General features: G+C 40.3%; 1 protein-coding gene across 1 annotated transcript; it reads right to left on the reverse strand.

The window, feature by feature from the left end:
* Positions 1-6307, reverse strand: LOC132986820 (CMRF35-like molecule 1). The gene is made up of 6 exons (XM_061053471.1): positions 6085-6307; positions 5679-5999; positions 5145-5252; positions 5029-5070; positions 4791-4939; positions 1-2082 (listed from the first exon to the last, which is right to left on the reverse strand). Exons 1-6 carry the CDS (start codon positions 6119-6121, stop codon positions 1639-1641), a joined length of 1101 nt encoding a protein of 366 aa, XP_060909454.1. The 5' UTR covers positions 6122-6307; the 3' UTR covers positions 1-1638.
* Positions 6308-12636: the final 6329 nt, after the last annotated feature.

Here is a 12636-nt window from a genome sequence, read left to right on the forward strand (position 1 = left end):
CAGATTTGGTACACCTTTATTTCATTCATATTAACCATTTTAAGATTTTTGAAAAAGGACCCTGAGCTGATGTAGTTCAGTTTTCTGTAGGTGAAAATATTTGTTTTGTAAGTATTTGCCCAGTTTGTGTTACAGTAAGAGAGAAGATGATACATTCAGATTGAAACGTTCCTGTGCTTCTTGACACTTTCAGACACCAAAGATAATCATGTGTGTTTGGGAAAACTACGGTGGCCCGTAGGTGCAGATGCTCGGCAACAGCTGAACGATGTAGCATGCAGCATATTCAGAAACACTGCAAATCAAAAGCAATTGAAACTTCAAAAACAGAGCATAGGCTGACACGTGCTGCAAATAAAACAAACATCCTGCGAAAAAAGCCGAATCGACTGCCACAACAATCTGTTGCAAATGACACAAGTCAAAAGCAACAGAACCCCTGCTCGGCGGTCTCATCCCCATTTTCAAATCCAGGGCCGGACTTGTTTTGAATCTCCTTGTTGCTGTAATATTGACATTATTCTGTGTCGTTCAATGATGCAACTTTCCCATCTAAACATAACTTCCGTGTCTGGACTCTCTTTCTTCGTACCCTCTCTTGCCCCTACAGGCCTGGAGCACTGAGGCTGAATTAACAGTTGTTTTCTGACTTTGTATCGTTTCTGTATTTGCACTGGTTTGATGTTAATGCAGTTGTTTCTGCTGTTTTAGCATGTTTGTTTCATTTGCTTTTGAATCTGTAGGGTTTCTGAATATGCTGGGCGTTTTTCTTAATGAATGTTGTTTCAGCTGTTGCTGAGACTCTGCACCTTCAGGCCACTGTAGGAGACACAATATTAAAGGCTTAATATGCGATTTTTCACACTTAAATATAATAGAAATCAAGTATATCCTCTGAAAATAACTCATCAATCATGACTGTCTACGATGAGTGTGACACCCGAGTCCCACTGTCTGTGATGCTTTCAGAGTTTTCCGAGTCGGGACGTCCGGCCGGCTCATCCCCTCGCGTATAAAGTTGTTTAATTGAGGGACTAGAGTAAATTTACATGCAGTGTGAAGATACGAGCGAAATAAAGATCGCTAGCATTAGCATGCTAACACAACAATGCAGCGCAAGTTGTTTTGGTTTCATGCTGGTGCTCAAGGGCGACATCTGTTAATTCAAAGCATTTGATTAAGAGGTTAATCTACTCAAGTTGCTAATTTAGTCAAATGTACGAGAGAAATCCAGAAAAGAAGATCATACTTTGTTATTTGTAGAAGTATTGTTGGTGTTATTTCAGTGAAGAAAAACCTTCAAAGCCAAAAAAGCCAGTTAAGGTTCTATGATTGTTAAAGATGAGCTAACTTCAAGTCTTTTTCTCAACCTCTCAGTCTCTTGAGTTACTGCTCTTAGTCTTTGGATACTACACTGATACATTGTTGTCTATGTCACAAGGTTTCTACATGTTCACAAAATGAATTAATAAAAAAACAACATTAACAGTCATGTCCTTAAAACCTTTTCGTACACAATATGAGATTCAGTGCCTCTGCAGACAAGCCACATGTATTTAAATAAAATGTTTCAGAAACTGAAAAGAAGAAGAGTGGTTGGTACAGTTCAGTGGTTCCTAATTGTAAATAAAAATCAACTCAGACTGTTCCTGATAAATCCAAACCAAACCAAAGAGCTCTGGGCCTCGTTTCTGTGGAATCACACAAAGATGTGGAATGACACGCGGCGGCTTCGCTTGTACATCCCTGTGGAGGTTTGTTTGTCCTAGTTGTGGGTTTATTTCTGTGTTTTCCCAGAGCGCCATCAACTGCTTTGTCAGATATTGGAAGTGGCAAAGGGTTGATGTAGATCCTGGAGCCGCTGTCTTGCTCCTCTGGCAGGTTTGCAGTTGCGTGTCTGGAATCTGCAGCACCTTTTGAGCAGCAGATGTTTTCATAGATTTGAAAGGGGTCACTAAACTTGGCTGGTATGAGCTCCACTTCTGGTGGATCCTGTTTTGGTTTGTGAGTAAACGAGGGACTCTTGGAGAGTATTTTCGTCGACTGCATCCCCTCTCCAATCTTTGCATGTTTGCTGTCCTCCTGTTGAGAAGTGGGAAAGAGAAAGAAATCAGCACATCAGATTGGGATGAATTCAACAGTTTCTCAAAACTGAATCTTTTCATCAAATAAATATACACACCATCAAGTGATTACTGAAGCATGAATTAATACACTTTCTAAGTTTGACCTATAATAACCTGTTATGATGAATATAAGAACATTCTTTAAGATGCATTTATTAGAAAATTAAAAAAAAAAAACACAGTATTTGTTGAAATGATACGATCTTCCTCTTAGAGAGATGATGCAGTTTCATTACGTGCACGGAGACCGGACGGGTGCATACAGTCTATAATTGTGCATCGATTGAAGGATATAAATATGAACACCCTCGACTCTCTCACTGTGAAGTTTCCTGAATAGTCCCTGCTGTGTTCACACATCAGCTCACCACAACAAAAATTCCTGCTGAAGTCGTGGTGAAAATGTTGTTTACATGTGTTAAGCACTTTTTATTCAAAGGTCTTGTGAGGAATTTACAGTTTGTTGATTTTGGTGCCCCTTGCAGTCAAATCGGAACGTCTTATCTATTTGCCGATTTGTCCTCAAGCGGCAACCTCCGGTCTTGAAAAATGAAGGAAGTGCAAAATCCTGCAGTTCATCGAGTGTCCGCTTGAGGCTGGCTCCAGGAACACCGGAAGTCACATACACATGACTGGCAAAAAAGCCATTTGTACAGCATAAATAAACATGTTTACAGCCTGGTACAAATAAATGAAATAGGTCTAATTAGTTATTGTCATCACTGGAACACACTGTACCGGGTCATTTTAAAAAAAACTGCTCTGTAATGTATGTAATGTAACAGGTTGTCAAGAGGCTGAAAACCCGCCTCAGCTAAAGCTCTCAGCCTGTCATTTGGTTGACTGAAAGTTGGGCTGAGGCAGGATTTCCAGGATGGCGGCGGCTGCTAATGATCCTCCGGAGCCCCCTGCAGTAACAGATGGCTGACGTCACTCAGGATTCGTTCATTAATATTTACAGTCTATGATCGTTGTTACGTGCCGTAGTGTTTTGTGTGTGTGTGTGTGTGTGTGTGTGTGTGGTTTTGTGTTTTCTCTTTTGTGTGTGCTCCCCAGGTGTTGTTCCTCAGCCTGAGTGTGCCCAGCCACACCTGTGGCTAATTACCAATCAGGAGCCAGACTATAAAGAGCAGGCGAGAGGAGGCAGCATGGCCAGTGGGTCATTTCGGCTGTGTGTGTATTTGTGGCCTGATGTCAAGCTGACATAGTGTGAGCCTTCTGTGGGAAGAGTGATTTTGACTGAGGCCTTATTGTTAGAATTTGTCTTGTTAGTTGTTGACTTATTGTCTAAGATAGATTGGCTTCTCCTTTGTTTTGTGTGTTTTGAAAGAAGCTTGTTTTGTGTTTTACATTTTGCTTTAGTTTGTTAATGAATCCATTTTAACTTTGCTTATATTTAGTTCTTATTTATTTTCCCTGGGTTTTAATTTATTGTTACTCCACTCATCCCTTAACCATCTCAGGGAACGTAACATCGTCCTTGACCATCCAGCTTTAGGTCAAATGTATCAGTCTAAGTGCATAAATGCTGCAAAAAATATTTTTTCAAAAAAGCTGATCTGCAGCATGTTGTTTTCACATCCACCCTACTCCCCAGCAGCTATTTCAGGCATCAATGTGACAATGTAGAAATACTCAGATGAGCAAATGTACCGTGCTGTACCCAAGCACGATTGCCCCCCCGCTGCGCCATTCCCCCGCTGGCCGGCACGGCCCGCAGTCACACTACACAGGACTATCCGTGCCTAAGCACGATTACCTCTTGTACATAACGTCTTAATACAACACATGCACGCTTTATGTTATTATGAAGAGTGCTCAGTTTACAAACAGGCGGACGAGAGAGAGAGAAAAAGAGAGAGACGCGCAGTCGAGTCCGCGTCTGCACATCACAGAACAACACAGAGAGCATGACAGCTACTTTACTGACTTTACAGCTTATTTTAAGCCGTTTAATCAGACACAGCAATAAATAAATAAAAAAATAAAATAGATGCGCGGCCGAGTCCGCGCGCGAGTACGTGCGTGAGTCCGCGCGGACGCCCGCACATCGGAGAACAACACAACAACACAGAGAACATGACAGCTACTTTGTGGCTTATATTGTGTCATTTTAGTCAGAAACAGCCATGAAACTCTGGATTTCTCCATAATGAAGGCTGTCAGCGTTGTTTACCCGCGTGCTTGTGCTCGTGCATGAAGTTTACCGTGCCGAAGTGTGAAGCCAAGGAAGTGTACAGTGCCTGAGCAGGAGGGGTCACACTGGCCAAACGAACTGGACTTTAGCGTTGAAGCGTGCTTGGGCACGGTACGGATGGCCAGTGGACACGGTCACACTGGCCATAATAAGACTGAGTCTTATTACTGATAGTCTCACACACTCCTCATAGGAGCTTTAATGCAATCTTCTGTACCATCAATACAACTCATTGTTGTTTCAAAGTATTTCAATGCAAAAAATGCAAAAAAATGTTTGTTTTCAAAATAATAAAAAGGAATAGGCACTACGGTAGCTGACTGTAGGAAACCATACATGACCTCTGAAACCAGGAAAAGAAACTTGATAGCCGCCAACATCACAAGATTCACTATCAAGGCTTCGTGTTTCTCTGTGCAGAGCGCTGTTTCTGACTTTCTGACATATTCAGCTTTTCCGTCTCATACCTCTCTGTTGCGTACACCGATGAGGCCTGTGCTGTTTGAGCAAGCTTGTGGTTGATGTTTCGATCCTTTTCTCAGTTTCCTCAACCACACAGCCAGGACCAAGATGGTAATCATAACGACACCCCCGACTGTACAGAACAGCACTGTGCCTGACCAGAAACAAGAACTGTTATATAATGTATATTCACAGGTGTTTCCAGCTTATATCAATGTACCAACTCTACATTCTTAAAATCACCTGTGCTGCTGTTTTGTTCTCCTCCAGTAGTGCAGTTAGAGGCTGTAACATTGAATGAATATTTAATTGTATTCATACTTGAAAGGATTAGTATATCGTGACTTCTTCTTCCATACCTGTTGAAATGTTCGTGTCTATTCCAGATGTTTGTTGTGTTGAATTGGAAGTAGTGTGATATGTGTTGAAAGGTTCAGGTTTGACGGTTGTTGTCTCACTGACGACAGCTGAATGGAGAAGAGAAGCAGAAATAAAGTATTTAAAGTAAAACCTTTAGATATGTAAAAGCACACAAAAAAGTAAAGTAAATCTATCAAGAGTTAAGGTTTGAGCAAAAATTATGGAAATTGCAGGACTGATGTCAGCTGAAGGGCAGCACTTATTTTCTATACTGATCAGCATTCAGCGTAAGGGCAAAATAATCTCAGCTGTTTTTGTTGCTGCACTCATCGTGCTCCTAGTTGAAAATGTAGACATTTTTAGAAGTGGTTGTTTGAAAAAAGCTAATGTAAAGCGTTTGTATGCACCTTTGTTTTTGTGTAGGCCTACAAAATAATTGTTAAAGCATTGCACTTTATTAACATACACAATATTTATGTTGAGAACCCCTTACTGTTGGATGAAGGTACTACTGTACACTGGCTCCCACTTACCTCTTTTTACAGTTAGGTATACTGCAATATATGTATTAACACCAAATCTTTCCACTGCACACCAGTATGTCCCAGAGTCTGTCAGCTGGAGCCACCTAAAGGTCACAGTCAAGACCCCATTCCCAGAGTCCTCCAGTGTTATCCTCTCTGACCCCCCTCTCCCACCAGACATTACAATAGCCAGGATATCATCTCTGCCTTTGCAGGGGTTCTTGCAGAGGTATTTATTATTTGACTGTGCATTGCTGTGTGAACACTTGAACGAGACCTCTCCCCTTTCAAATCCCTCTGCAGTAATGTCTGCTCCCACTTTCCACGTCGCTGCGAAAATACACACACAACAAGAGTTAGAGTGTATTTAAGATCTTTAAATACATAGATGGATGTTACTCTTTCCTGCACTTACCATGTAAAAGACAGTAGAACACAAAAATAGTCTTCATGCTGATTGGAAAAGGCCCAGCTCTGGAGTTGTAAACCCTTAATGCTCTGTGTACTCAGAGTCTACTATATCTGTGACAGGGTTGAAATGGTTCATCATGCACTACTGCTGCACACCCTCCCACAAATGAAAAAACATCTTGAGCTCTCTTCACTATCAACCTTCTTCCTGTGGTTATGACAGTGTGAGAGCGGATGATGGCAGACTTTAACCCATGAGACGAGAAACTTGTTGACAGACAATTCTGTCAGCTCTTCAGTTTGTGCCCTCCTCTTCACACATGTACACCAATAGGGATCCATTATACGAGGGCTGTACTACTCTGCTGTTAGAGGCTGCTGGCACCAAAGATTGAAGTGATTAGTCAAATGACCTAGTTTTATCATAAGACCTGTGTCCTTACTTTGAAAATGTCAGACATTTAGAATTTTTGTTTACTTTTTCAATTTTCCGCCTGCACTTCATGTGGGTACATTTCAAAGACGGACGTGGTGTTGATGAAAACTTCACTTAATTGTCTTGATATTTAAAGATATACACGTGATAAGGCAGCTGTCCCCCATAAAGAAGACTTTATTTTCTCCATTTTTGTTTTTTTGGTGAGATCCCCCCCCCCAAAATAAAAAATGTACTTTCATATAACCATGGGTTGCATAAACCATATAAAAGATTTGACTAAACACATTTTGCTTGCTCTTTCTCGAGTTGGGGTATCGGAAAAACTAAAGCCCTTATCTGGGGGGGGGGGGGGGGGGGGGAGAGGTGTTTGTTCCTCTACTGAAAGGCGAAGTGAGAGGAACTGTGTCTTGCACTCCCACTAACTTTCAGTCCTTTCAAGTTCTTGTATTATCATGAGTACAAGTGAATGTCAACCAAAAAAAGAATATGAGTTCCATTAGGCCTACATACAATAATATAGACTCATAAATGTTGATGACGCCCAAACTAAAGCCATTTCTCACCGGTGCCTATTGTTAGAGGGTTAAGAAAGTTAACTCTTGCTTCCCTTGGTGGTGACCGTCATAGGTCTGTTCTTAATAAGTCTGTGTGCTTCATATTTTCTCTTATTCAAAGAAAAGATGAAAAAAACAGGTGTAGGACTGGAAATGACTAGTCTAGTTTATCCTCTGCCATTGTTGTTGAAAAATCTGAAATCAGAAGCATTAGTCCTGCCCCGTCTTGATTTTGGTTTGTTGGTGGTAAGTGCGGTAAAAGTTGAACTTCTTTCAACAGAGAGTGAAACAAAAATGATGGACACTGAGGAACTGCATTGGTTTCATATTGAAAATGCCTAATATATAATGTATACCTAATACATGGATGAGGCCTTATCCATGTATTAGGCATTGGCAGCACTTCTCCCCTCTCAAGTTCCCTTATCATAAGGGAACTTGAGAGGGGAGGAGACATATTTTTTCTACTGTTGGACACAGCTAGTCCCTGTTCCCTATTTGCAGTCTGTATATGAAAGTCCCAGTAGAGCAGTTTTCACACATGTACTCCTGATGAGTTCTACACATTTTCACAGTGTAAAGTTTTCCCTGTCAGACGGGGTGGGAGAGTCTCCAATGGACAAGAGACGTCAGACAAATTGACCCTATAAAGACTGGATTCTTTTTGCCTTCATATCAATGCAACATAAAGTTAAACATTTTCAAAGTACATATTTCCAGCTGTGTTGAAACTTCTTTGCACCTGACTTCTGCCATTTGCAGTCTCACATGCAACTCCCCAAAATCTGGGACATTTTTAGGACATTTGTGCATGTGTGAAACAGCTCATGCTAGCTGTAGAACTAAGCACTATTCTTCATAAATTTTTTAAAAATGTACACTAAAAGTTTAACGCAAGGGCAATGCTATATATTTCAGGGCCGGAAGACATCAATGGATGTTTAAAATGTTTGAGGATAAAAAACACACAAAGAGATGGAGCCTTTTGTTTCACATTTAGTGTTAAAGACATAAAATGAGTCATGAAGGAACAGGTGGCAGACGTGAAGGAGAAAAAAGTAGCAACACATCGCAGTTGATCCCAAAGTCATAAGATGTGAGTAAAGCTGTCACCCATTGTGTTTTCACAGGTGGGCAGATGTGGGCAGATGTGTATAAACCTCAGTGTGTAGAAGTGACACTGACTGTGTTTTTCTGTCATGTTTCTTAATTCTCATAGACCTCAGCACACGCTCAGTGGAAAGTAAATGATGCAGAGAAGAAAAAAGAGTGAGTCTTAAAATAGTCGTGTGGACAGTGTGTGTTACGGTCATGGTTTCATTTCATGTCAAACCGATCTTTATGAGCCATGCACAACACAACTGTTGGGCCAGAGTTAGCTAGAAAGCTCATTTACATCTTTGTATTCATACGATGTTAGATCTGATGAAGATTAGATATTTTCATATTACCAATGAATTCTCTCATTTCAATATTTGATTTCACCTGCATCAGCATGGGTCCAGTTTGAACATACACGACATGCAGTCTTTGAAAGATAAGAAATAAATCTTCTTAGCAACATTATGAAAGCTTTCAGGACCAAAAACTCTTTGTTAAGGTGACTTTGATACAATATAGTGCAAAGTTTCTAACCATGGTGATGGTAACACGTGTGTGTATCGCCCTCTGCAGGTTGAATACTGTAACTATAAGTGTCTCCATCTCTAACAGTAGTAGAAGCACGATCTGATGTTGGAAAGTCCATAAATGGTTTCTGTTTATTGTGAGGTATTATGATTCATATCATGTTTCATTCATGAGAATATGTGATATCAAAGCCTAAGAATTATGTGAAATGTATTGTTAATAAACATGTGTATTTCTCATTTATGTTGGCACATCAAAATGTTCATCAAAACAATGTAAATATATCATTCCTATTTCATAAATATACCAATTCCCACTCTTTATTCCATATTGTCATTTTACTTTAAATATAAAAGTATCATTAAATATTAGGGCTGTCAAACAATTAACATTTTTAATCATGATTAATTGCAATATTTCAATAGTTAATTATAATGAATGACATTTTAAATCGCATGTTTGAAATGTAATTATTTTCGTTAAAAAAATGTGTGAGGCTTTTATTTTGAATTTTTGTACTGTCTTAAACGGAGAGTACTTTACTTCCTGTTTGAATTCAACCCTGCTATTATTGTGAAATAATGTATGGACCTTCAGGTAGATGGAATGTGATGACATTAACTTAACCACGGAAAAAGAAACTCGTTACGTATCAAAAACCAAATTAAACATCTCTAAGGAACGGTAACAAAGGTAAATGTTTGATGTCAGAAGGTCGATATGATTTTGAACTCGAGAGTTTGTTAAAGTGAAATGAGACATTCGAAGATGCAGCATTGTCGTTCTTTTCCATCACTGTGACGGCTTCATGCTGCATAAATTTTAAATAATACAGCGATAAATTTTATGTGGAAGATGTAATACAACAAAGTATTAACCCTGTCAATGCACAAAATGAGATATCCATTGAAGACTGTGTGCTTGAGTAGAAATACATTCAGCCTATTTCATTTATTTTTTCATTCAAACCACAGAGAAAAAGGTGAGGTTAACCCTCATATTGGATAAAGATGAAACCCTTCTTAATCCAGACTTTTAGGATCAAGTGCCTTGTAGATGGAAGCGCAATGAGGAGCATCCTGAGCGCCGGAGTCTGGATCTAAAGACTGCAGCCTCACTACAGCATGAGTCGAGGTAACACCTGCATTTTCCTCAAAATGATCAGCCTGTAAATAAACAGAGAGAACAATAAAGACCTGTTTAATAAGAAGTATTCTTCAATTGATAAAGTAAAAATAAGAGATGGACACTTCAATCAAAATTCAAGCTGACAATCATGGTCGCTCACCTCACTCTTACTTGCTTCGGCTCTTTTCTTCTCTCCTGAAACAAGCAACAGGATTAAAATGAATGTATGAATCTGAAGTAAGGATCAAACTGTGGAGCAAAAGTAAAGCACTGTGTGTCTCTGTGTGTGTGTCTCAATACCTCTGTTTGTCCGGCAGTTTCCATAGAATATAACGGGGATAACGGCACATACTAGAAAACCCAGGCTCACAGAAACAATGATGACCACTGTGGTATCTACAGACAACAGAGCCAGACATATATGCTTTAGCTACAACATGTCAGTTACAACAACATCCTTCACAGTTTGACTTTAATCCTCTAACTTTCACATTTCTCTGATTTCCAAATAATAATTAGTGAATAGTGAATAGCTTACCTCTAGCATTGTAGAGGTAAGTAATGCCCCTCGCGTGTCTTATTATCAAGCTTATAGTTGCAACATTTAAAACAGTTTTTTATGTGTTGGGGAATGCTTCAGGTGAGCAGCATCTTAACTGTGGTGTACCTTTGAGTTTGGTTGCTTCTGGTTGGTCAGTCTTTGCCTCTGTAAAGGAGACGATGGATGCTGCTGGTGAAGGTTCAGTGCTGGATGGAAATCTGCCTTGGGGAAGACTTTCTGATTCCGTCAACAGCGTGGTGATTGAGGGAGAAGATCCAGGAGAAACAGTGGAAGCTTTGAGAGGAAATGAATGAGGATGACTGGCAGAAAATAGTGTTTGTTGTGTATTTCTATGTGTGTTCATGTAACAATTTACGGTCTTAATGTATAGTGTATACAGAGCATGTAATAATGTCAGAATTCACACAAAACAAAGCCCGTCATCTAGCTTCTAAACCGTTCCGGAAGTCTGGGTTCATTTCACAGTCCAACACCAGATTTATATTATGATTTAATATTTGCGTCTGTAAGTTACAGTAATTACATACGACTTGTGTGAAATGATGCTCACAGTAGTGATTGTGTCGCGTTTATAATATGTAGTTGTGTCTTTCCTTTTTAAGACTTTGATTATTGTAATAACTAATTATTTGGGCCAATTTATGACTGCTAGTCTTCAAGAAACAGTCTCCAACTGTATGTGCTTATGTGCCCAACAGTAGTTCATAGTACGAGACCTTGAAAGGATCCTGCCAACGAACTCTTGATGTGCTTGGGGCCATGTTGTGACAGATTGAAACACTTATGTTTAAACATTGAGTGATTCCTAAATGTACCTGGCACAATAACTAACCTTCATGAAAGTAAAAGACCAATTAATGACTTAATTGTCGTTTCATCAGATAATTGACCATTGGTCTTGGTCCAGGGCCGAATGAAGGTTGTACTCCTATTATCAGGTTATCAAACATTATCAGCCTCCTTGGGAAAATTGATTCCGCAGGGCTGGGAAAGATTATCGTACCAAAATAACAATGCAGTTTTTGCCCTGGCCCTCCTCAGTGCACCAGCTCTTTAGCCTTACAGGGTTTCTGAAGGGGGTCATGGGAGTTTGCTCAACCAGTCAACATGTGTTTTGAGAACTAATAGAAGCTCTATGATTATGTCTCACAAGGGGTCCTATGGGGTATACGTCCATTGCCCATTGCCCATTGCTACAACTCATCTGTCCTTATACGACCAGAAGTGAAAGCTTTGTCAACATCCTCAGCGCAAAGTAAAACATCCCAAAGGTTGTTGGCCTCCACAAGTATTGGATCACTATTAGCATTGTCCCTCCTTCTTTTTGTGATTTCCATGGAGAGAATTGCAGCCAGTGGGAGGAGAGTGTTTGGTTTTGGGGATCTCAGAATTGCACCTCTGCTTTTGGTATATAATGTGGTTCTGTTAGCTATCAAACTGTGACCTAAAGCCTACAGTAGTTGGCACTGGGGTGGTTTGAAGCCAAAGGTGAGTTGATTGGAATGATAGTCAACACCTCAAGGTCTGAGGACTGAGGCGAATGTTCCCTTCAGTTGGGAATTGAGTAACTGCCCCACGGGAAGGAAATAGAATACCTTGGGGTCTTGTTCAAGGTGAGGGTAAAATGAATCAAGAAACCATCTGATTTGCAGCATCAGTTGTAATGCGGACAGTGTTCCAGATAATCTTGGTAAAGAGGTGACCCAAAAGGCAAGATTGACGTGTTGTTTTACCAGTCAACCTATGTTCCAACCCCCAACTATAGCATGATCTTTTGTTGGCTGGGCTCAGCCAGCTGAGGGGAGCTTGGAGTGGAGCCCCTGCTTCTGCTGCATCCGGAGGAGCTAGTTGAGGTGGTTCAGGCATCTGAGAAGGATGGTCTCTTTGGAACTATTCCTGGCACCTCCAACAAGGGTGAGATCCCATTGAGGGATTATGTATCCAATTTGGGCAAGAAATACCTGAAATAATAAGGAGCTGGAACAAAATTGCTGCGGGAGATGGACATTTGGGGGCCAAAAATGGAATGGATGGATGGATGGAGGTTGTAAGCTTAAAGATAACTTTTAACACATCCAGCAGTTAATGAAGCAGCATTAGTTTGAATCTAGTTCTGGCCAACTGAAGAAAACAAGTCCAGTATAAACTCTGTTTTCATTCTGGTTTTCTCTATCAACTCCTGAGGGCAGCAGCTGTCTATTACAAATGGGTAAAACTCTATCAGGTTCAGCAGAAAACGTCTCA

Source organism: Labrus mixtus, chromosome 2 (assembly GCF_963584025.1).
Source record: "Labrus mixtus chromosome 2, fLabMix1.1, whole genome shotgun sequence".
NCBI classification, from domain to species: domain Eukaryota; kingdom Metazoa; phylum Chordata; class Actinopteri; order Labriformes; family Labridae; genus Labrus; species Labrus mixtus.